General features: G+C 43.2%; 1 protein-coding gene across 1 annotated transcript in view; it reads right to left on the bottom strand.

Moving 5' to 3' along the window:
• tmem163a (transmembrane protein 163a) overlaps positions 1-23,461 on the bottom strand; it is a 69,167-nt gene extending 45,706 nt beyond the window's left edge. Inside the window, exons 1-2 of the mRNA XM_056436342.1 lie at positions 22,563-23,461; positions 15,091-15,210 (exon numbers count right to left, since the gene is read on the bottom strand). Of these exons, the coding sequence (XP_056292317.1) occupies positions 15,091-15,210; positions 22,563-22,764 (322 nt within the window). The 5' untranslated portion in view covers positions 22,765-23,461. The remainder of the gene's footprint in view (positions 1-15,090; positions 15,211-22,562) is intronic.
• Between the last annotated feature and the right edge of the window lie 1,647 nt (positions 23,462-25,108).

Below are 25,108 nucleotides of genomic sequence, written 5' to 3'. Positions count from 1 at the left end.
TTCAATGCCCATTCTAGTTGTCCATGCTGTTAGCTTCATTAGCTAACGGCATGTTGCGCAACCGGCACATGTGTCACTATAGGTGTGCCGGTTCCAGCATTCATCGTTTATTCAGGTTAATTACCTTCGCATTGAAAATGAGGAAGGTTATGTTTTGATCGCCGTGTATTTATTTATTTATTTGAATGCGTATTACTCGCATAACTCAAAAAGTACTAAACCGAATCGCATGAAATTTGGTGGGATGATTGGTTATTATCCGGGGACCATTTGATTCGATTTTGGGATCGATCGGGTCAAAGGTTAATGTCAAGGTCATGAAAAGGTCAACATCTTCTTTTTACCATAGCACGGTCAATTTGTATCCAATTGGCATGCAACTAATGCCAAAATGTTCATAATTCAATGCCCAATCTTGTGATTTGCGAAGGTATGCGCTCTACCGAGTGCCCATTCTAGTTACATGATGTGATGAGTGAAGCTGTGTAACTAACCGTACACGGCCACATGTTATCCCATGCAAAAAATGGATGCACAAACACACACACACACACACATTACACACACATGAACACACTCGTTCATAGGCTTTGTACTGTAGACGCAGCCCAGCATTATTCCCATACCTCCACAGAAAGAGCACTGGTGCAAACTGAGTTATCTCTGCTTTGAGAATGTAAAACTCTTGTTTTATATCCATCACAGTTTAGAACCGAGGGTTTGATCTCTGAATGTTGTTTGGGTTTGTAGGCTTGTTGACTTTCTCTTTAGTCACATATGTGCTCCTTTAAATCCGAAATGACACAAATTTTGAACGTTTATTTTTGTTATGCATGGTCTACTTTTTTTAATTTGACAATCAAAAATAAATTTAGAATTTTGATATAATTCTTATATCTAAGAAATTCTTGTTTTGGCATCCGTTACTAAACTACGGAGTCGTTTCAGCAAACGTATAGAACATTAGCCCTGTAACTGCGGTAGTGCTGGTCTAGATGTATCTCTCTAACATGCATTTAAATGCATCTTGTTCAGTAACGCTTCTGCGGGCAGGAGCAGAGGAATAAACGGGAGTCGAGTTGAGGTGAAAGAACTCTCTTTTACTTGCAAAAAGTCGCCGAGGACATGAAACATACGGAAGTACAAAAACGATCCGGTGAAGAACACAGACACAGACTAAATACACAGGGGAAGAGACACAGGTGGAAACAATGAGGGCGGGGCTTGCAATCACACAGGAGGGAGGCGTGGCTGAGGGCAGGTGAAGGGAATGAACAATCAGGGACAGGGCAGACAATCACAGGGACAGGAAGGGCAGGGAAACAGAGGACACAAGAGACAAGTACTTCAAAATAAAACAGGAAACAAGACACTAAAACCCAGACCATGACACCATGGAGAACTCAGTGATAGAGCTCACAACGTTGGAGATAGTCTACCTCCTCAGGCCTCAGGATTTAAATGCATGCATGCCGTGTTGTATGGGAGGTATGATATAGTATATAATAACAGGAACAACTTAATTCTGGCCTGGCCCGGGAATGACCAAGCCCAAAGGCCTTTACAGAGGAGGGTGACAAATAAATAACAAATAAAAAAAGGGAAATACTCACCAACAAATGTTACGTCTACATTGTCTACATTGTTTTTGATTGAAGTGAATCATAAAGTTTTCCATTCTGGTTCAGACTACGGATCCTATAGCTCAACCCGTTACCCGCAACATGATTGGTTGATGCCTCGGAAAATCCACCTTGTTCCGAAAAGAATATTTACAGCATGTTGCTTTGTCGCCACATAATATTTGTGTTCCGTGTGAAACAAGTTATAGAAAATAATATTGACGTGCAAACTAATTGCACACAAAAAATAAAAGCCCCCGTTGTGTAAAAGCCTTAATAGAAAATTAGAAAAATGTCTGTTTGGGGAACTACCTCCATCTGCCTGATGGATCAGGAGGTCTGGATCGTGGAATATGCCGACTACCAACTATTCATCCACTCTGTCGTATTCATTGATTGTGTCTTAACTCTAAATCTGTCCTTCTGGTCACATGACATCTATTGTTCTGTCCATCCTGGAGAGGGATCCTCCTCTGTTCTCTCCTGAAGGGTTCTTACCTTTTTCCCCTGAACGGTTGTTTGGGAGTTGTTCCTGCTCCGATGTGAGGTCAAAGGTCAGGGATGTCTATGTGTACAGATTGTAAAGCACTCCGAGACTAATTTGTAATTTGTGAAAATGGGCTATACAAATAAACTGAATTGATCTGAACATTAAGGCTTTGATTCATAATTCATAATGGCATTTTAATGACTTCATACACATACAGAACAAGGGCCTGAGCACAAACACATCCCCAGCGTTGTACACATATCCATCTTCATACTGTCGATCCATGCCACAGTCACTTAGCACACAGCGGACACTTGAGTCACTAATGATTAAGAATAGCGTGTCTTGAATTCATTAAATCCAGTAGAGAAAAACAGAGCTGTTGCAGATAAAAAAGATGACATTAGATTGTAAATGTGAGTCACTCGATCTAAACGTCTCCAATTCTCGTGATGACATAACAAATGTTTGAATATCTTCAATGCAAGGACGGTATATATATATATGCGTGCACGCTTTACGTGTGAGCGTGCGTGACGGTTTGACTGTTTCCTCGTGGTGAAGGGAGGGAGGAAGGAGGGAGGGAAGGAGGGAGGAGGGGAGGGAGGAAGGAGGGAGGGAAGGAGGGAGGCGGCTGAAGCATCTGGTGTGAGAAACCGAGCTCGCTGAAGACCACTCCGCGGCGCTCGGAGGAGCTTCTCAGAGTGTGAATGGCAGGGGATCCGTTGGCTGCGACGGTGTGGTTCTTCTGCAGAAAGCCATGCAGTTAGAACTCACATCGAAAGCAGCCGCGCGATTAAAAGGGACTCAAAACAACCAAATGCATGAACATCTTCAACAGTTTGTCATAACCGTACCGTAGTAAGGTCTGGATAACAAAATCGTTTAGAATGAATCACGAATAAACAAGCTAAATATGTGTGTATGTATATGCATATGTATACAGGACTGTCTCAGAAAATTAGAATATTGTGATAAAGTTCTTTATTTTCTGTAATGCAATTTAAAAAACAAAAATGTCATGCATTCTGGATTCATTACAAATCAACTGAAATATTGCAAGCCTTTTATTCTTTTAATATTGCTGATTATGGCTTACAGCTTAAGAAAACTCTAAAATCCTATCTCATAAAATTTTAATATTTCCTCAGACCAAGTAAAAAAAAAGATTTATAACAGCTGAGTGTTTGTCAAGGCTCAGGAAACCCTTGCAGGTGTTTCGAGTTAATTAGACAATTCAAGTGATTTGTTTAATACCCTACTAGTATACTTTTTCATGATATTCTAATATTTAGAGATAGGATATTTGAGTTTTCTTAAGCTGTAAGCCATAATCAGCAATATTAAAAGAATAAAAGGCTTGCAATATTTCAGTTGATTTGTAATGAATCTAGAATGCATGACATTTGTTTTTTTAATTGCATTACAGAAAATAAAGAACTTCATCACAATATTCTAATTTTCTGAGACAGTCCTGTATATGTATGTGTATATTTATGTGTATGTATATATATATATATATATATTGTTTTTTATTTTTTCATTTATTTTATTTATATTTTTTTCTTCTTTATTTTATATTAAATGTTCTGACTTATTTGATTTTAATTTAGGATAGGAATTTATAAGCCTTTTTTGCTTCTACCTATACCTTTTCAGTCTTTCTCTTTTGTCTATTATATAGAATAATATTGTATTGTATTTGATTTGATTGACTGAATAAAATAAAATACACAAAATGCACAATTCACAGAAAGGCCAACTTACATATTTTATAACCATGAGACTAACTGCACCACGGTCGGCTCAAAAAAAGGGATCAACTTTTTCAAAATAAAGGTTGTCACATGTCAAACTAGAATGGGCACTCGGTAGAGTGCATACCTTCGCATATCACAAGATTGGGCATTGAATTATGAGCATTGTGGCATTAGTTGCATGCCAATTGGATAAAAATGTACCGTGCTATGGTAAAAAGAAGATGTTGACATTTTCATGACCTTGACCTTTGACCCGATCGATCCCAAAGTCTAATCAAATGGTCCCCGGATAATAACCAATCATCCCACCAAATTGCATGCGATTCAAGAAGATGTTGACCTTATTCATGACCTTGACCTTTGACCCGATCGATCCCAAAATCTAATCAAATGGTCCCTGGATAATAACCAATCATCCCACCAAATTTCATGCGATTCGGTTCACAACTTTTTTTGTTATGCGAATAACACGCATACAAATAAATAAATACACGGCGATCAAAACATAACCTTCCGCATTTTCAATGCGAAGGTAATCACGGGTTGCAAGAGACAGCATTGTCCCCCCGAGCACACAATGAGCCAACAATGAGACATTTAACCACTTAAGATGAACATACCAGTCAGCAGCCTGTGTGCCTCATGACACGGGGCAGACACTGAACACTGAGCAGGTATGGAGAGCATTAGGAGGCAATCAACAGAGTTATCCACGAGCAGGTTATCTGTGATTTGCCATCTGCCATATCTACGACGCCTACGCCTGTGCTTCCTGTTTCGAAAGCAGTGAGTCAGTGCCGATTACCCACTGAACATTCCTAGGTCATCTGATCATAGTGATCCGGTTTTGAATGGACATCTTCTAAAGTGATACGTGACTTTCTCTTTCTGCAGCTTGCAGATAATAACACCCTCTCTATCTGTTAGCATTACAAGCAATTCAGTTGAGGAAGTTGATGAACTTGCTGCTTGCCTCTTGGGATTTTTGGGGTTGTGTCCACACAGTTGAATGCACTTATTGTATTTATATATGAATATCCGGCTTTATGGGCTGTAGCTGCTGCGTTAGTGGGCCCCACTTTGCATTAGACTGAAGGAAGCTTGCCGCGATTGATTGCGAGCAAACCGAAACACATTTTCAATTCTAGAGGCACAATAAATGAATCACTTGTGGTCATCGTTTGACAGGAAGGTTTCTATGCTGGGTGGATCATGGAGGTCTGGATCGTGGAATATGACTACTACCAACTACACCATGGCCCTGTTGAGACTCCGCCCACTGTTGAGACTCCGCCCACTCCTCCTCTCTACCTCCATCTGCCTGATGGATCATGGAGGTCTGGATCGTGGAATATGCCGACTACCAACTATTCATCCACTGTCGTATTCATTGTGTTGTTACTGTGTTTTAATGTGTGTGTAATGATTCCTTCTTGTCACATGACATCTATTGGTCTGTCCATCCTGGAGAGGGATCCTCCTCTGTTCTCTCCTGAAGGGTTCTTACCTTCTTTTTTTTCCCGTGAAGGGTTGTTTGGGAGTTGTTCCTGATCCGATGTGAGGTCAAAGGTCAGGGATGTCTATGTGTACAGATTGTAAAGCACTCTGAGACACATTTGTAATTTGTGAAAATGCGCTTTACAAATAAACTGAACTGAATTGAAATTGTAGTCCACTTCCTTAAGTCTGTTACGTATGAACGGATTTGCAGGAAAGCGATTGAAAAGAAAGATCACAAGTTATGGCATTGCCTCCGTCCTTGAAGCCCCTTCAGGTCGTACCATCAACGTGCGTGTGCTATCGTAAGCGGTGTAACGTCTGCATTGCATTTTTGGGGGTGTCGGTTGTATAATTGGCTCAAACAAATGAAAACGTTATCCGGGATGTCTTTTTTTTATACGAGAAAGCTATTGACAAAAATCTGAAAAGGAGCCGGTAGTCTTTCTAGAAACCTGTCATGATGGTAAAGGAAGAGGCAGCTCCAGCAGACACGGGATAGACAATAATAACATCTGGACTGTCAGGAAAAGAGTCATGAAAGCGGTCCTCGTGTGAATCCTCGCTGCGAAACAAGAAAGGCAAGACACAACTTTGTGGAATATGTTGAAATTTGGTAAGTTTGCCCGGAATACACAAATTTCTGTGCCTCAGGAATGTAAATGGTGCACACTGAAGTAAACAAACACTTAATTTTGGAGAAGATGATGTGTGAAGGGGGAACTCAGTGTCCTGATTGTTCTTTACCAACACATACACTACCGTTCAAAAGTTTGGGGTCACCCAGACAATTTCGTGTCTTCCATGAAAAATCACTTTTATTTATCAAATGAATATAAAATGTAGTCAAGACATTGACAAGGTTAGAAATAATGATTAATATGTGAAGTATTAATTTTGTTCTTCAAACTTCAAGCTCAAAGGAAGGCCAGTTGTATAGCTTATATCACCAGCATAACTGTTTTCAGCTGTGCTAACATAATTGCACAAGGGTTTTCTAATCAGACATTAGTCTTCTAAGGCGATTAGCAAACACAATGTACCATTAGAACACTGGAGTGATAGTTGATGGAAATGGGCCTCTATACACCTCTGGAGATATTTCATTAGAAACCAGACGTTTCCACCTAGAATAGTCATTTACCACATTAACAATGTATAGTGTGTATTTCTGATTAATGTTATCTTTATTGAAAAAACAGTGCTTTTCTTTGAAAAATAAAAACATTTCTAAGTGACCCCAAACTTTTGAACGGTAGTGTATGCATCCAAACACGCACACACACACACAAACACACACCTCGAATGCCCGCTGTAAAAATAATCATGGTTTGACTTAAAATAAGTATGTTTGTTACTTTATTTATGTTGTTGAAGTACATTAAAATAAGAGAATGTGGACTTTTGGTTCCACAGTGCGGGTGAAAGTCCTATGTTCGTTGGATCTACCCATCCTGCCCGACCTCTTCCATACGCAGACTTGTGATTCGCCAAAAAGCGTCTACGCAGTCCGGGAGAAAATACGCTTTCCGTAAAAACATAAATTGACGATGCAGTTTTTGTAATTTTGTAGGAAGCCAAGCTGGAATACAAGTATGAGAGTAAAGATTCTGATGATCAGCACCTGATGAAAGGCTGGTAGTTCCTACGTGGGCTAAATGTCCACCGCCATGTATTTGTGTGGCGATAGCCGGTAGTACACGTCTGCATCTACTTGGAGGGGGGGGGAGCGAGATGGATACTGGTCTGTGTTTCTGCAGTGACCGCCCAGATATGATGAATGGCCTGCAGGTCCCACACGCAGCCGAACGCAAACATCTCTATTGTGTACCCTCGACCTTCTGTGATTCATCATTTGCTTTGGCCGTTTTGTTTGTGTTTTCTTTCAGATACAGCAAATGAGATAGTGTGAGCTGCAAAGTGGTCCACAGATGCATCTCTAATGTCCACAAATTAATCCTGATAATGTTAAATCACTTCACCGCACAGTTGACATAAATCATTATTACCATTGCCCAGCACAGTCTTAACTTATTCATCACCCTGGAAACTCTTCGTCACATTTTATAAGGATAAGTCTACCATATTTGTCTTATTGTCAATAAATCCCACGTAAAGAATACCAAGAATCCATGATATGGTTCCCTCAGTATTTTCCTCAGTAGCCTCAAGCTTATTTGTTTCTTCTGGAGACATTACTCTTCTAAAATGAGTCCCCACGTATAAAGTTGAATTATTTAAGAAGTAGAAGGAGGAAACACAGCCGAGCTCAGTCGGATATTTTTAGCTAACGTGACTCACAAAGGAGTAAATAGTGGATTTCTTCAGGACTATTTCCCCCACGGATTGAAACATATTGGTAGCGCCGGTGAGTGCACGGCACCACGTGTGCGCACGTATTAATTGGTGACAAATGATGCGGCTCATTGATGGAATAAGCTATTTCAGACCCTGGATGCACTGATAGTATTTGTTACAGGAACCGACTCATTGTTGGTTTTGGACTTGTTGGCTTTTTATGGGCAAAATAAGCATGTTTTCAAACACTTGTGCAAAGAACCAGCAAATATAAGAAGCAGTTCTCCTCTGTTGTGCATTTTAATGGACAAATATGAATTACATGACATCAGAGTAATGTGGGGTCTGAGTCAATCACAACCAACACCCGAGATGTTTTGGCCTAATAGGAAGCTAAGGCCTCGACTTAACCTTCCTATGACCTTTGGGGTCGATTTGACCCCATTTAATGTTTGACGTCTCTAAAAAAATGATTGACATCATTTTTATTGCTTCATATTTCATGACTTTTCCTAATTTATTCGGGACAACTGGGAAAACGTAACATTCACATGATGATATGTTTTCACTGTCCTGAACACAACTTGTACGCATCGGTGTTCTTTGGGGTCAATTTGACCCCAGGCTGTTTTTCACTGTGTAAAATATATAAGAAATATCAACTTTTTTATTTATTTAAAGGGCTATTTAGGTAGTCAACAAACATAAAGTACCTCACACTTAAACTTGGGAAACAATATTCATTCAAATCATTTTCTGGAGGTTTTAACTGCTGTGGTCAAAAAGGGTAAAAGATGTTAGTACATTTGAAGGTAACAGGAGGGTTAAAAGGTGCCCTGTGGAGGTCTCTTTAAGCAAACTAAGTTTCTCCTTGTATTGATATTTGCTCACAAAATCACACAATGTGAATCCTTGAGGTCTGACACATGTTTAGCGCATAAAACCGTTTGCACATTTTTCTTGTTCTTTAAACCCTCAGCTGCCTTTGTTGACATTTCTTGGCGGAATAAGTCAGAGGAATGGTGTGATGTCGTCGGCAAACAAAATGTGTATTGCGTCACCCGCGGACATGAAAGCGAACAAGACAGGGACCCGCAAAGGATTTTTTTTTTTTTTTTTAAACCACATTTTCGTATGCTGGAAAATACTGATTGTATAACTGGAAAAGTGGAAAGAATGTAAAAGAGAAAAGAAAGAAAGAAAGAAAGAATGAAAAGCCAAAAATGGAGGCTGAGAAGCATAATTACTTAGCTCCTAAATAACTATTAAAACAGACCCAACTAGAACGGGCACTCGGTAGAGCGCATACCTTCGCATATCACAAGATTGGGCATTGAATTATGAACATGTTGGCATTAGTTGCATGCCAATTGGATACAAATTTACCGCGCTATGGTAAAAAGAAGATTTTGACCTTTTCATGACCTTGACCTTGACCTTTGACCCGATCAATCCCAAAATCTAATCAAATGGTCGCCGGATAATAACCAATCATCCCACCTAATTTCATGCGATTCAGTTTAATACTTTTTGAGTTATGCGAGTAACACGCATACAAATAAATAAATAAATAAATACACGGTGATCAAAACATAACCTTCCGCATTTTCAATGCGAAGGTAACCAGAAGATGTAAACATAGATTTATATTCATTATCTATCCGGTAAACACCCCTTTTAATGACATGGAAGTGTACTGCTCCGTTATTATGCTGTGATCTGGTAGAACAGACGTTTATGGAGCTCACTTTGTGACTGGCCACCACTGGGCTAGACAGTGTGACGTCCTCTACCTCTGCCAGGCAAACAACGGTGTTATTGTGCCCTTCTCACCACGTGTCGAACTTGTAACTCGCCCTCTGGCCCCGGACTCCTTCCCTCTGCAGCTACAAAGTCTCGGCCCAGATAGTTATCCATGAATCGGTGGATTATTTATAACTGTGTATTTATGTATCTGGGTTGCATCGCAGCAGTTACAGCTCTACTGCGGAGTCACGAGGGGGTTTCTGGCTTTTAGCGTTTCAGTGCTTCATAATTTCTCTTCCATCAGGCCTTATTTCCATCCTTCTGTGTCGATCTCCTCCTGTTCCTCTATAACGTTCTCTACATTCCGTCAATAAGTCAGTCCTCTCATGGTTCTAGTATCTTTTCCTTCCTGTCCGGCTCCACTGCACTTCTTGTTCCTTCTTTCTTGGCCATACTCCCTCCCATTAGCTCCCTCTCTCTCTCTCCCTCCTTTTTATTACTCCCAATCCACCTCATTGCTAAAACGCAGAATGCTTGTTGGCAGTGCCGCTGATTGACCGTGTGGCAACCTATTAGTCCACATGCCAGCTCCGAGAGCCCGCGAGGCTCTCTGAGAACCATACATCCGACTGCTCTGTCACAATACAAATGACAAAAACACAACTTTACACCTGACGATGAAACAGTGTCTGTAGCGGCCATTTGTCGTACGAAATCAAACAAAACTATAAATCAAACCGCCACTGATGCCCCGTTGGTTTCGGTGTTGACGCATGCAAAAAAAGGTAATGTCCATTTCCGCCTGTTATTATTCTGATAATGTCTATCTTAAACCAACAAAAAAGAACAAACAAAATGTTGACACTTCCTCTCTGTGCTGTGGTGAAAAACCATTGGCCACCCTGGGGCATGCTGGTCCTGTGCCTACCCACCTCTACATATAACCACAGGTGCCCAGTGTTACCCAATCAGTGAACCTAAACCTAAATATATTAAACTACAACTATCATAAGAAACAACTAACATATCAAAATATAACCTAAACTAGAACGGGCACTCGGTTGAGCACATACCTTCGCATATCACAAGATTGGGCATTGAATTATGAACATTTTGGCATTAGTTGCATGCCAATTGGATAAAAAAGAAGATGTTGACCTTTTCATGACCTTGACCTTTCACCCGATCGATCCCAAAATCTAATCAAATAGTCCCCGGATAATAACCAATCATCCCACCAAATTTCATGCGATTCGGTTTAATACTTTTTGAGTTATGAGAGTAACACGCATACAAATAAATAAATTAATAAATACACGGCGATCAAAACATAAGCTTCCGCATTTTCAATAAATAATCAATATTACTTTACAATAAAACCTCAATACAAATGTCAAATTAAATAGCTCCAACAGTATCTATTCAGCTTCTCACACGCTTTGGGTTGGAGATTTCTCATAAGAAGGTGTTTTTCATAGTTCAGTCTCACATAGCCAGAACCATCCCCACATTGCCCAGGAAAGGAAAGGAAAGGTCTGGCTCCACACGATGTGGTTAAGGGGGGGGGACCGCACTTTCTTGTGTGTATTTTTTTTTTTAAACAATCACAATTGTCTTGGGTGGGGCTAAGCAGAGGATGCAGCGACGGTGCTCTTGCAAAATGTGCAGATATATAGCAGAACGGTGAAAACGGCGCCTCGTGATTTCAACTTACGTCATTATGAGACCAACTGACGTGGTATTCGGTGGCTGAAGTGCAATCAAAAAATTATCCTTGCTTTGTGCCATTTGTGTTTTATAGCCTGGCCCTCTGCCACCTAACGTCTGATTGGCTGGAAGGAATCGGTTAATATTCCCGATGCGTCACACCGTGTTTATATAACAGCTCTCAACTCACAGCAACTCTCTGTTTGAGGAGGTGTGAAACATACACAAGCTTAAAGGAACCCTGTGGAGTTACTTTTACCACTAATAGCGCTGTGGAGCAATGGTTTTATGAGTATTATTAGCAGGGGTGACTTCGTATCCCTGACGATCCTGATCCACTATTCCAGAGACCGACAGGTGGTGGTTGCAGGAATGCGGTATCGGAGAATGCCAGATCTCCCAATCCAACTGCATTCAATATTTGGGACGAGGGTTTGTCGTCTCAGACTCGTATTTACATAAAACAGAAATAAGCATGCGCGGGAGGGTGTTAGTGTCTGCTGCTGCATCTCTTTGTTGTTCTTTTATTTATTTGGAGTTCAGAACCAACGGAAATAGTTTCCTTGAAAGGATGAATATTTTTATTTGGAACAACGACAAAAAAGCGGATACCGTCAAGACCCGTGTCTGAGCGTCATCAATACACTCATTGAGGAATCGCGACGTCGTCTTCCTGGCCGACGTATATAAGCGGGGCCTCGGCTCGCTCTCGGAGCCCGACGTGTCCGATAAAGCACTTGTGCCGCTTTCAAAAGGGGAGCGGCTGTGGGAGCCGGAGGAAGCACAAAAGATAGCTCCTCCGGGAAAGGTCGCGAGCCGAAGACACTCGAGGGGGGAGCGGAGAGGGATGGGCCTCGAACCCTCTCTCCTCCTAAATGTCAAAAGTGTTGCGAAAGGTCACGGAAGAGCGCAGGCTGTTTGTCGCTTTCCTTCAGAGACGGAAATAAAGGAAGATAGAGAAGAAAGAGGGCTTTTACTTTGCTTTACTGAAGCATTTCCACCAGAGGAATCTACTCGATGATAATAAAAGAAGATGCACCACAAGAAACACTCGACGGCTTCAGAGAATCCAAACATCTTTTATCTTTGTAGAGTACAGTGGATCTAGTTCTAGACGTAGAGGACGACATAAAGGGGGCATGGAGGGAGGGGTATGGTGAGACAGCACATACAGAGGAGGTAAGAGAAACTAGGGCACAGGAGGGAGGAAACGGCACTCTGCTTTACTTTTTGAGTTATGCGAGTAACACGCATACAAATAAATAAATAAATAAACACACAGCGATCAAAACATAACCTTCCGCATTTTCAATGCGAAGGTAAATATGATGCTCATGTTCCTGTTAAGAACTTGCATATTGGGATTCTACTATAACATGTTTACATGCTTTAATAAATACAAGAGGCATATTACTTTACTTATTCCCTCCGTCTGAAACGCTCCGTTTTAGCGTATGAGACATAATTGAACTTTTTAACTAATTAAAATGTGTTTTCCTTCATGGTCTTGTCGATGTATTATATGTCATGGATATCTTTGTCAAATTAAACTGGGCTGAACTGGCTTTGACTAAATGTACGTGGTGTTTTCAGAGTGTGAATCCATGCAGCTGCATTGCTTTAAAAACTAGAACGGGCACTCGGTAGAGCGCATACCTTCGCCGCAGCCACTTTTTTGGTACCTTTTCAAAAGAAGATTTTGACCTTTTCATGACCTTGACTTTGACCCGATCGATCCCAAAATCTAATCAAATGGTCCCCGGATAATAACCAATCATCCCACCAAATTTCATGCGATTCGGTTTAATACTTTTTGAGTTATGCGAATAACACACATACAAATAAACACACAGCGATCAAAACATAACCTTCCGCATTCTCGAATGCGAAGGTAATAAAAGAAGAAGCAAGTTTGTGCCGAGTCAGCACATTAAGGATTATAAGTCTGAATTGATCGGATGCTTAGCCGGGATGACCAAGCAAACCCCGTGGCACAGCGTGGCCATGCTCTGCATCATAAGACAACGCAACGCGTGAAACCGTTGCCCTCGTGGTTTCACAACACCGGAGGTGTCACCGGGGCCCAGCTTGTCAGCAGTGACCGACATCACGGACCTCAGATTGTACACAGAAAACACATCTCTGCTCTCTCCTCTCAGCTTGAAGGGGAACGCCGTCTAAATTGACAATTAAAATATGTTAATTCTAGAGCGTCGGAAAGTTGTATCCATATGTGTGAATATGAGCTCCTCTCACAACCAGAGGAGGAACGAGACTCAGACGTGTAATGTTATCAATTAAAGTGTCCGGATGCTCCGGAAGACAATGAATGGGAGACTGATTTATTTCATTCCATTGTCGTGTTCATCAAGTGTCACATCAAACATCGTTTCCCAATACATTGTCTGTGAAGCAGCTTCAGAATTCGTACTTGATGACATCGCACATTCAAGTTTTAGCACTCTAGGTTTTTAGATTCGCTAAGTGTTCCACAGCGATAACACGTATGAAATGCTTCCAGTCTAATACTTAATGCAATATTGACAACTGTATGTTCCCATTTTCTCTTTCTGTGAATCCCTCGCACATTAAACAATGCAGTCTGTAATCTCACAGCATCTCTTGTTGTTTTATGCCACCTTTCGGATACGAAATATTTCTCTTTCACGCCCCCCTTCGCTCCTGCTAAGTGTTATATATTGCTAAAATTGTCTTGCAACGGCTCCATCAAACACAACAGGGGGAACCAACAGTGCTTCTTTGTATCTAACGATGTCAGGATCATTTCATGAATAACTAGAACGGGCACTCGGTAGAGCGCATACCTTCACATATCACAAGATTGGGCATTGAATTATGAACATGTTGGCATTAGTTGCATGCCAATTGGATACAAATTGACCGTGCTATGGTAAAAAAGAAGATTTTGACCTTTTCATGACCTTGACCTTCGACCCGATCGATCCCAAAATCTAATCAAATGGTCCCCGGATAATAACCAATCATCCCACCAAATTTCATGCGATTCGATTTAATCCTTTTTGAGTTATGCGAGTAACACGCATACAAATAAATAAATAAATAAATACACAGCGATCAAAACATAACCTTCCGCATTTACAATGCGAAGGTAAATAGCACGGAAGCCAGAGCGACTGGTCGCTGAGCGAATGTGTCTACACGTGCCATAATCTCTGCTTTCACAATTAATGGCCCTGATTTACCCGGTTTACTTCCTTCGGAGAGTTAACCATCATCATAGTTCGCTTTCCATTAAACTCAACGTGTATATTTCGGATTTAGGGTTAACTTTGATCGAATGCGAACTTTTTTTTCCTCGTAACAATGCAACTCGGACCATGTGCATTTCTTCCAACCTCACATTGAAAAACAGAGGTTTGTCAGGCTTTCCTCCCAAGCTAGAGGTTCCTTCTAGCTTAGTTAAGGGTCATTTCAGGACCTCAGCCTTGGAATCCATGTTATTGTGTTTTTTGTTTTATTGTGTGAAAATGTTCTTGATTGTTGTTTCTTCAGGGAGTAAATCATTTGAAATGCATAAAGATGCATGGACTTAATCTATAGCTCGTGACAAGGTTAAAATAATTTCTTACAATGTTAAATCCAATCAAACGCTCAAAAGTTCTATCTAAAATGAAGAAGGAGAGGGCACATGTTGTATATTTACAAGAAACCCACTTAAATGATAAGGAGCGCGAAAAACTCAATAGAATGGGCTTTCCTAACTTGTTTTTCTCATCATATAAGCTAGGACATCGGAGAGGAGTAGCCATTCTTATTTCAAAACAGGTCAATTTTGAAGAGAAAAAAAAGACAACATCTCCCCTCAGTCAACGGGGAAGTGAGAAATAAACTGTCATGTTTCTACACACGCCACCACACTGTTTACAAGTGACCCTGAAGCAGTCCAGCCCCAGTCGCATGCCTGTGAGTGAGTATTTGAAACGCTTACTGAAGGCCGCCACCGCCAGGATGAGCGTGACCACGATGGAGAAACAGGAAACCCAGAGTACCTTCTTCCTGTATCTCTGGGCCTCGTGGGGCTTCAGGCGCATGCTGCTCTCGAGGAGACCTGCAGTGAGACAGACACGTTGGGTTAAAAACACGATTCCTTCATCCTGTGTTTTGTGTCATGTTTGTTTCGATGTGTGTTTTCATCGCTGTGGGGCCGACCTCCGCAGGGTTAAACAAAGTCCAAGAGCAGCCGCGTCACACCTGCATCAATCCACCATGCGGAGCACTCAGTCACATAGACATGGACTGTGTGAAGTAGTCCGTCAAAACACTTTCAGGTGAAGAAAACTCCAACGCGGATGAGATGTTATTGCAATGAGAGAGCTGTTATACACAGAAACTTTACATGCCTTTACTTTTTTTTTATCATATAATTTTTCATATATTGCATACATCTCTACTCTCTGTCTCCAATGTGACACAAAGTGGGTTTTATTTTTCAATTAAAAATGTAATTGTAAATATTTTTCAGGAAACCCTTTAAGAATTTTAGGAGAATAACGGTTTGGGTCAAGCTCCAAAAATGCTAGATCCTACGTTTCCCATGATGCGATCAATAATGTCATTTGTCTGGTAAATACCTAGATCTGATTTTCCAACATCCAGTTTGTTGTTTATGACTTCTGTTAGGAGTGTAACACTATATTGTGTAATTAATTTGTCACAGACTCTAGGGATGGGTATCGTTTGTGTTTTTTCCGATACCGGTGCTAAACCAGTACTTTTAAAACGATACCGGTGCCTAAACCGATACTTTATTAAAAAAAAAGAAAAGCACAATGAGGACATTAAAACCCTCTTCGGTCATATTCCCTGTGAAAGCCGTTCTCATGGAGCACTGACAACAAACGGATATCAGACTGTCACGCTCGTAGCTCGGAGCTAGCGCTAGCTACGAGCTAGCTTAAACATGGTTATCATGGCTAATGTATTATTTGTTGGCCTACTTTTATGAATACAAGACTTGCAATCCACGTCACGGTACAAATCTGAGTTAAGGTTGCTCGTCACCGCGATTTCAGGCGGCAGAACCAGAACCAGGACTGCATGGAGCAAACTGTCCGTTAATTGTAATTGAGAGGTTTTCTAAAAAGTAATCTGGTGCTCTGAAGCACTACCGCCTTTGGCCACAGGGGCCGCTAAACTCAACATAAGAACGTTTATACATACTACACGTTTGGAAAAATTACTCTAATTTCAATGAGATGTTTTCATCCTTATTCTTAGAGAAAAGCGTATTGCTGGGGTAGTACCTGTGAACAGCGTAACGTGCTTGTCGAGTACATTGACCATTCGTGCCATCAAAAACACAACCTTGTATAAAACGAGCCTTTTGACAAGAATATAAACTAACTAGAATGGGCACTCGGTAGAGCGCATACCTTCGCATATCACACGATTGGGCATTGGATTATGAACATTTTGGCATTAGTTGCATGCCAATTGGATAAAAATTGACCGCGCTATGGTAAAAATAAGATTGACCTTTTCATGACTTTGACCCGATCGATCCCACAATCTAATCAAATGGTCCCCGGATAATAACCAATCATCCCACCAAATGTCATGCGATTCAAGAAGAGTTTGACCTTTTCATGACCTTGACCTTTGACCCGATCGATCCCAAAATCTAATCAAATGGTCCCCGGATAATAACCAATCATCCCACCCAATTTCATGCGATTCGGTTTAATACTTTTTGAGTTATGCGAGAAACACGCATACAAATAAATAAATAAATACACGGCGATCAAAACATAACCTTCCGCATTTTCAATGCGAAGGTAATAATCATACATTTATTAGATTTAAAGATTTCATCTTTGCATTTCTCCGGGACGACGGGTTCACCAGACATGCAGTCCTCGCTGTTCAACTCCCACTGTGTCTCCAGTGTGGGTGTAGAGAGAGGCAGAGAGTCCAGAGGGCCCTGGACCTGGACCTGGACCGGCTTCACACCGCTCAACGCCACCAACTGCTTTTGATGGACAGCCAAGCAATGTACTGACTCCAGTACAGTTGAGACACACTGATTAGATAAGTGATTAGATAAGTGCATATGCATTAAAGTAAAAAGGTATGTGCGATGTATTGTACATGCGGTGTGCACTGTGTGTGTGTGTGAGTCACATGGAGAAACATTTAGAGCCACCACAATTAAACACTTCCAATCATGAGATCATTTCAGTTCCTTTTTTCTTTGAAAAGCACCCAGGCTGAACTGAAAGTTGTTTTTTGTTGGTTGGATGCATCGAATCCATCGGACGCATGTCTTATAACATCGCCACTGGACACTGATGACGACGAGTTCTTCTTTCTGGACGTTGGCGTTGTTTTCAGTCGGATCACAAGTGAAGCTCAAGTGGGAGGAATATTCCAGCAACCACTCATCAGGGGTTCATCACCATGACAACGGACAGTACGCGTCACGCGGCTCAGGATGACCTTCTTGTGTCTGCAGAGACAAACACTCGGGTCGAAACACTGCACAATAGAAGCTACTCACAAGGTGTGTGTGTGCGTGTGTGTAAGTGTGTGTGCGTGTGTGTGTATGCATGTATGAATATACACTTTTATTAATCCCTAAGGGGAAATTAGTTCTCTGCATTTAACCCATCCTTAATTATTAAGGAGCAGTGGGCTGCGGTGAAGCGCCCGGGAAGCAACTGGGGGTTCAGTGCCTTGCTCAAGGACACTTCGACTTGCAACTAATGGGGAGAGCGGGGATCGAACCCACAACCCTGCGGTTGCAGGACGGCCCTCTTACCCCACTGAGCTAAAGCCGCCCCCATGTATGTGTGTGCGTGTGTGAGTGGGTGTGTGTATGTATGTGTGTGTGTGTATGTATGTATGTGTGTGAGTCTGTGTGTGTGTGTCTGTGGCTGTGTGTATTTATGTGTGTGTGTCTGTGTGTGAGTCTGTGTGTGTGTGTGCGTGTATGTGAGTGTATGCGTGTGTGCATGTATGTGTGTGTTCGTGTGTGTATGTGTGTGCTTTTATGTGTGGGTGTCTGTGTGTATGTATATGTGTGTGTGTGTGTGAGTCTGTGTGTTTATGTGTCTGTGCATGTATATGTGTGTAAGTGTGTGTGTGCGTGTGTGTGTGTGTGTGTGGCAGAGGGGGGGGAAGTGAAACAGTATGGTTGTTTTACTTTGCTCACATGATCCCCGGCTGGGGGATCAGACCGAAGGCATGTGCTCAAGTTTGTGTATATTTGTGTGTGTGTGTGTGTGTGTGTGTGTGTGTATGCGTGTGCATGTCTCAACACTTGTCGACACCTTTCCTCTCTAAAAATAGTCAGCATCAGGCTGCACGCTTATCAGGAAACAGGTTGAACACAAACCATTCCCAGGATGAGTGTGACCTGGAAGAGATCAACTTCTCCTCCTGCTCCCCAGGGAGCTCCACGGAGGGATCCAGAACACCGGCATGTGCAAGCATGTCCAGAAGACTGCGGAGCTTCTCTAACAGCGACGGCGGGAACATTTATTTAAAATAGGAGAGCGATGAGGAGGGTGTGTGTGGGGGGGGGGGGAGGATGTCAACCGGGAGGCTGTGAATGTGAGAAGCATAACGTCGTTCCGGTGTTTTCTCAAAGCTCACTTTTACTTCTTTGAATATGAAAGTGAGGTTTCCTCCTCGACACCTTTACGGCCTCTGTGGTCGCCTCTCCTTCTCGGGCGGTGTGATGACCTTTTATTTTTATTTACATCGCCTCACGCGCCACGTCAGCAGCAAAGCGACACAAGCGCCTACATCGGGGCCGGCGCACGGCCCTCGGGGATTTTTGTTGTTGTAAATAACAAACAGAAAACTATGACTTCAGCATATTTCTATTATAGTGATCTGTTCATCGCTCGTCGTCGCTTAAACTCGCTGACACACCTTTTCCGACTATATTTGGATTAAAACACAGATTAGCACTTCGGTGGCACTTAAATAGCTCTTATTATGGTACTTTTGTAGTTAGACTATGTTGAGGAAATGTTACTTTCTGTATTCTTGTTGTTCTTAGTTTGTACTCTTGGTTGAATGAACTTATTGTGAGTCGCTTTGGTTAAAAGCGTCTGCTAAATGACGTGTGATGTAATATTGAAATTATCTAACTAGTCTTATTTGACCATTTCTGTTTGTCACATCGTAACATTAGGCCTACAGATTTACATCTTACGTTTACATCCGCGTCGTAGTCTTTAGAGCGGAAACCGTGAACAGAAATTAATTGGCCGTTTCTTCCCCTTTTAACTTTTAAGGTAATTACAAGTGACATCATAAAATAGTGAGGAGGGGTGGTGGTTACATAATGAGATCGTTGGTTCTAGAGGAGCTTCGTCGACCCCGATAAAATACTCCCGGGTGATGTCACAGGGATGTGTTTGGACACTTCAGTTACACACTGACCGTGTTTACATGCATTCGAATAACTGGCTTAGTTGGACTGAAATCGAATTATCCGTTTCATGTAAACACCTTTGTTCGACTCTGTGCGGTCCGACTACGATCCGATTAACACCCCTGGATAACTCGATCCGATCCGGTTGATAATTCGACTATCGCGGCATGTAACGGTGAATTGGATTAGGAACTGGACTTTGCGTCTTTGCGCATGCTTGAGATCCCGCCGCCATCCTCCCTCCCTCCCATGTCGTGACCCGGAAGTCGAAAGAGACGATAAGTTGTCACTGCCGGGAGCCTGGCCGGCAGAAAACAAACAAACAACGCCAATAGCGCCATTTGCATTCGCTGTACTCCTATTAACACCATGGAAGAATAGTAGAGGGATGTAGCTTCGCCTTGCTCTCTGTTCGCCACCTTTCTCAAAATGTTGATGTTGTTGGTTGTTGTTGGTGAAGAGGTCAAGCGGAAATGGCTGTATCACCACGAGTTGTAATGAAAACAGCGCCACCTATCGTATCGGATATGACATGCTTTCGGCCAATGATTCGAATTACTCACTGCCGTGTATATTGGGATAACAGCAGATCCCCCAAAAGATAGCATAGTCCGACTAAAGCAAGATTCGAATTATACCGTCATGTAAACGAAATGATTGTTAAGTTCCTTTCTGGGAAGAGGAGGGTCCAGTGTTTCCTAAGCTTACCACAAACCCTCAGGAAGAGCAGAGCGCCGGCTTTAAAACCCAATTTCTTCCTGGCCTCAATGTGGAATTTACAATGCCATTGGCCCCAAAATGACTTCCCCCCCCCCATTTTTCCCATTGGAAAAGAGACATCTATATTTTGTTCTTCAGGTAAATCGACTTTGTGGGGTTTGCCGCTAACGACCTGGGTGTGTTAACGGTGTTTCGCCGGCATCACCCACACCCGGAGCAGCCGGCTCACACGCTTTAGACATTCTGGAAAGCGGAATCGACCAGATGAATAATCCGGATTCGGGGAGTTGCATGAACAGCGGGCGGTGTCCCATCTCAGGCCATCGCTCTGTGTGTCCTGGACTCACCGAGCGACGAGGAATGATCCCCCGGGACGCCGCGTTATCCCGCGTGGGCTCTTCGGTCCAATTTCATTGGACGCTCGGTGCTATATACGCCCGGACGAGGTGAAATCCTAGCCCAGCCGATTTCTACTGCTCGCTCGCCCTCGGAGGAGATAGACCGCCGTGCCTCCCGCCGCCTCCCCCTTCCCGGGGTCGCCTCGGCTCAGGCTGCCCGGCGTCAAGGTGCGTTCACACCAAAAGCGAGAAAAAAATTCACGCGACCGAATCCCATGAAAAGTCAACGTACAGACGTGTGTGGCTGCGATAGACGCAATATTTTTCCGGGCGGCGTTTGGGGCGATGCGATGTGGGCGACGCGTTTCCAGCGGCACAATTTTCGCCCCGAGTTGAAATATTTCAACTTTGAGGCGGTCATCTCGCAACTCGGGCCAATCGGCTCTCGTGTTCCGCTCTCGTAGCTGGAAGCGGAAGTCTTTCCGACGTAACGGTAACTTCATCGGTGAAAGTGACCGCGCTGAGTGAGCCTACGGGTGATGTCATCAACCCAAACACGAGGGCGTCAGTGTGTGGGACGTCCACGACAAATATAAAGCAGAACTAGTGGTTAGTTATTCTGGTGGAGGAAGGAGATGATAACGGTCTTTACGGAGACGAGACACGGAGATAAGCCCCGCCCCTCGCGGAGCGTCTCGACGCTTATGGCGAGAACACGGTGAACGGTCGAGCGAGTAAACTCACGCGTTTTGGGCGACGCGAAAAATAGTTACGCTTTTGGTGTGAACACACCTTCACTGTCCCTGCGGCGGATGAGCATCGAGAGACCTCTGGAGCTTCTTTACGCCGCGAAAAACGACTGTGGGAGGAAGCGTCTCGACAGCGAGGACCCTGCCGCGGCGGGAGAACGCCATTGGCGCTCGACGTTTTGACCCCAGAGAAGATTACGTGTGAACGGACCGCCCTGCGGATGCACTCCGGTGGCCTGCCGCTTCTTCGTGGTATTCGTAGACCGGCTGGCCTCGGACCAAAATCACTCCTTCGTTAGCAAGAACTGAAGTAGTTAATTCAGGTTGAGGGGTCGTTCGCTTTGGTCCGTGAACTTTTTGAGGCTTCAAGTTTGTCCTTTCTGTCCGTCGCCATCTCGAATTATTTTTGTGACCATATTTGGATGGCGGAGGTGAGACGTATAACCATTTAAGATTATTATTATGCCATTAGGCTACTGAGAGCGACACGGTTTAATGAGCATGGCGATTATTATATTATGATTTTTGAAATGTCCCCACTGTGGGACGAATAAAGGAATATCATATCATATATCCCTTGGAATCAGATGCAGCAAACAGGCATGAATAAAAAGAAACCGGATGCGTATTCTGGGCAACAGACTGAGGATGAATTGTAGCTGTGGCCCTCGTTTAATCCACGGTGGGATGCTTCACAGGTTTCATGCATATTACAAGATGAATGGGATTACACTGGTGGTCACCAGTACATCAGACACACTCACATGTGCTCTGCAAACGCACACTTAGAGGTTTGGCATGCACGTGAACGGCATCAGAATCCAGCTCTACACAGCAGGCCGACAATTGAATTCCATGCAGGGCCATATCTGCCCCCCCCAAGGGCCACGGGAATATGTAAAACTGGAATGAATAAATAAACGCCGTTGGATACCGGAATCATTTGAACAATAATTGAAGCTTTGAATTCAACTTTCGCTTCACGCTGATCGGAATTCTGCTGATGTGGGGCTATCATAAATTATTCACATCGGACTAAAAATAGGCTATACCTCACATGGATAAAAATACCCCTCCCATCTGGGTCCCCCACACACACACACACACACACACACACACACACACACACACACACACACACACACACAGATGCGCACCCATAACTTAAATAAATAGAGAAACATTTCCAAACATTAGAGGGAAGTTATACCTTCTCCCTCCACGCCGTCTGAGATTTTCATCTCGTGGCCCGTGGTGAAGGTCTCGGGCTGGCTCGGGGATCTGGCTTGCTGGTGATGGTTGTTGGTGAAGCCATCTGGGGCGCACTGGCCGTTGCGCGCCGTGGCCGGGCGGGGATCCACAATAGTCGGGTCCGGGACCGGGTAGGACTCTTGGCTGGCGGGGTCTGTCATTGTTGTTGTTTTTTCTGTTTCCGCTTTTTTTGTTGAGTTGTTTAGTTTAGTTTTTGATGATGATGATGATGATAAAAAAGCAGAAAGGAAGGTTCACGCCGGCTCGCTCGGTGCACCAGCCATCCAGCGCGATATGCCGCCGGCGTCGACTCACATCCGCAGGAGGGGGACGATTGCGATGAGAGAAGATGGGAGATAGAGGACTGGTCTCCCCAGCATCGGGCGCGAGACAACTCCCTCTGCCGTGTCGCGAGCAGCAGCAGCCTCCGTGAGAGCAGCCGGTCCGGCGGAGCCACTGAGACACACTTTAGGGGAGATGCGCCGAGGCGATAAATCGCTGAGATCCGCTGTGAATCTGGCAGGCGGTGCCAGCAAGTTTTTTTGTTCTTCTTCTTTTTTTTATGATCTTCCTCCTCCCCTTCCTCCTCCTCTACCTCCTCCTCCTTCTCCTCCTTCTCTCCTCCTCTCATATCTCAGCACCTATATTTCTCATACAGGCCACATCAATAGGGACATCTTATCTTGAATCTTGAATTGTGTTGTTTATTTTTACTTTGAATAAAGTGTTTATGTAATGGATTCGACTGTCAGTGTTCGTGTGTTGTGTTTTTCCTCTTGCACAGTTATTGTTCCACATTCAGGTTTTGGAATACTTGTATTCATTTTCATTACATATTGATTTATGTTTCTATATCATCTACACGTTTGTCACAAAATGCTGTTATTTTTGCAAAACTTTACATGTAAAAAAAGAAATCTGTGCAATTCTGGAACAAAAACCCCCCAAAGAGCAGTATAAAGCATCCTGCCTCTGATCACCTCGTTAGTCCCTCATTCCCTTCACCTGGTCCTCACGCCCTTCTCACCTGCAGCCCATCTCCTCATTAGTCCCTCACTATTTAGCTCCCTCACTTCCACTCGTCCTCTGCCAGGATTGTCTTGTGTGTCGTTGCCAAACTCTCCAGCGAATTCCTAAATACTAATTCTGATCTTCCTGTTTGACCCGACTGAAGATGTTTGCCTGCCCCTTTTTGGATTTGTTGCCTTGTTTGACGGACCACCAGGTTCTGACCCTGCCCGAATCACTAAATAAAGATCCTCCTCCTGCATTCCTGTTTTCGTGTCGTGCCTTTGGCTTCCAGTACCTGTAACCCTTACAATTGCACGCAGCGTCGATTTCATGAGCCCGAGAGATTACACGCGTGGCAGGAAAGATGTCCGCTCTCGCATCGGCAAAAATAATACAACAATGGCTAAAAAAAACGGAAATCTCCGCACCTTGAAACTCACGGCCTCACAGAATACGCCAGTCTACCTCAGTCATCGGGGCTTTTTTTTGCAAAGGCAACCAAACACCAACTCAATGGTGGCGAGACCAGTTACTACCAGTTGATTGATCCCATTCATTGACCCTTTAGCATGGCCACTCGTGGGTATTGCAACATGTGGGTCTCCGGTCTTTAGCCATAAACCTGCGTCGCTCTCTTCGGCTTTTCGTTCCGGACGATAATCTCGTACGTCGTCTTTTTAGTTTCAGCGATTTCAGTATCACCCAACCCTGCTTGAGCCAGAGCTGCCCTCCGTAACCCACTGCAGCCCATATGGACGGCTAGTGGCATGTGTTTGGCAGAAAGTCTTCCTGGTATACTTCCCGGGAGAGAGGGAGGACGGATGTCGGCTGACAGCAAGACATGAGCACCGCGGCATGCACCGACGTAGCTAATAATTCACGTTTATGAATGAATAATTCATTCGATTATGTATACCTGTCTTCCATAGCCCCGTTTCTATCTCCATGCCCTTTTCTGTTCCACTTGTGTATCTTGTTTATTTAGGTTGAATGTGTAGTTTGTCTTAATTCGCTCTTCTGTGTCAAGTTTTATGACTTTTATCTCATTACCTTCGCATTGAAAATGCGGAAGGTTATGTTTTGATCGCTGTGTATTTATATGCGTGTGTGCGTGTTATTCGCATAAGTCAAAAAGTATTAAACCGAATCGCATGAAATTTGGTGGGATGATTGGTTATTATCCGGGGACCATTTGATTCTATTTTGGGATAGATTGAGTCAAAGGTCAAGGTCAAGGTCATGAAAAGGTCAAAATCTTCTTTTTACCAGAGCGTGGTCAATTTATATCCAATTGGCATGCAACTAATGCCAAAATGTTCATAATGCAATGCCCAATCTTGTGATATGTGAATGTATGCGATCTACCGAGTGCCCGTTCTAGTTTTAAAACAGTTTAGGTTTTTGCTTTGTTTAATAAAGATCTCAATGGAAACGAGACCATTCTCTCCTACAGCAACGATGGTGGTGCCTTCACGGCTGGTGAGATGAGTGTAT

Source organism: Pseudoliparis swirei, chromosome 2 (genome assembly GCF_029220125.1).
Source record: "Pseudoliparis swirei isolate HS2019 ecotype Mariana Trench chromosome 2, NWPU_hadal_v1, whole genome shotgun sequence".
In the NCBI taxonomy this organism is placed as follows: domain Eukaryota; kingdom Metazoa; phylum Chordata; class Actinopteri; order Perciformes; family Liparidae; genus Pseudoliparis; species Pseudoliparis swirei.
The sequence above is the reverse complement of the archived record's forward strand: the minus strand, read 5'-3'. Positions and strand labels throughout refer to the sequence as shown.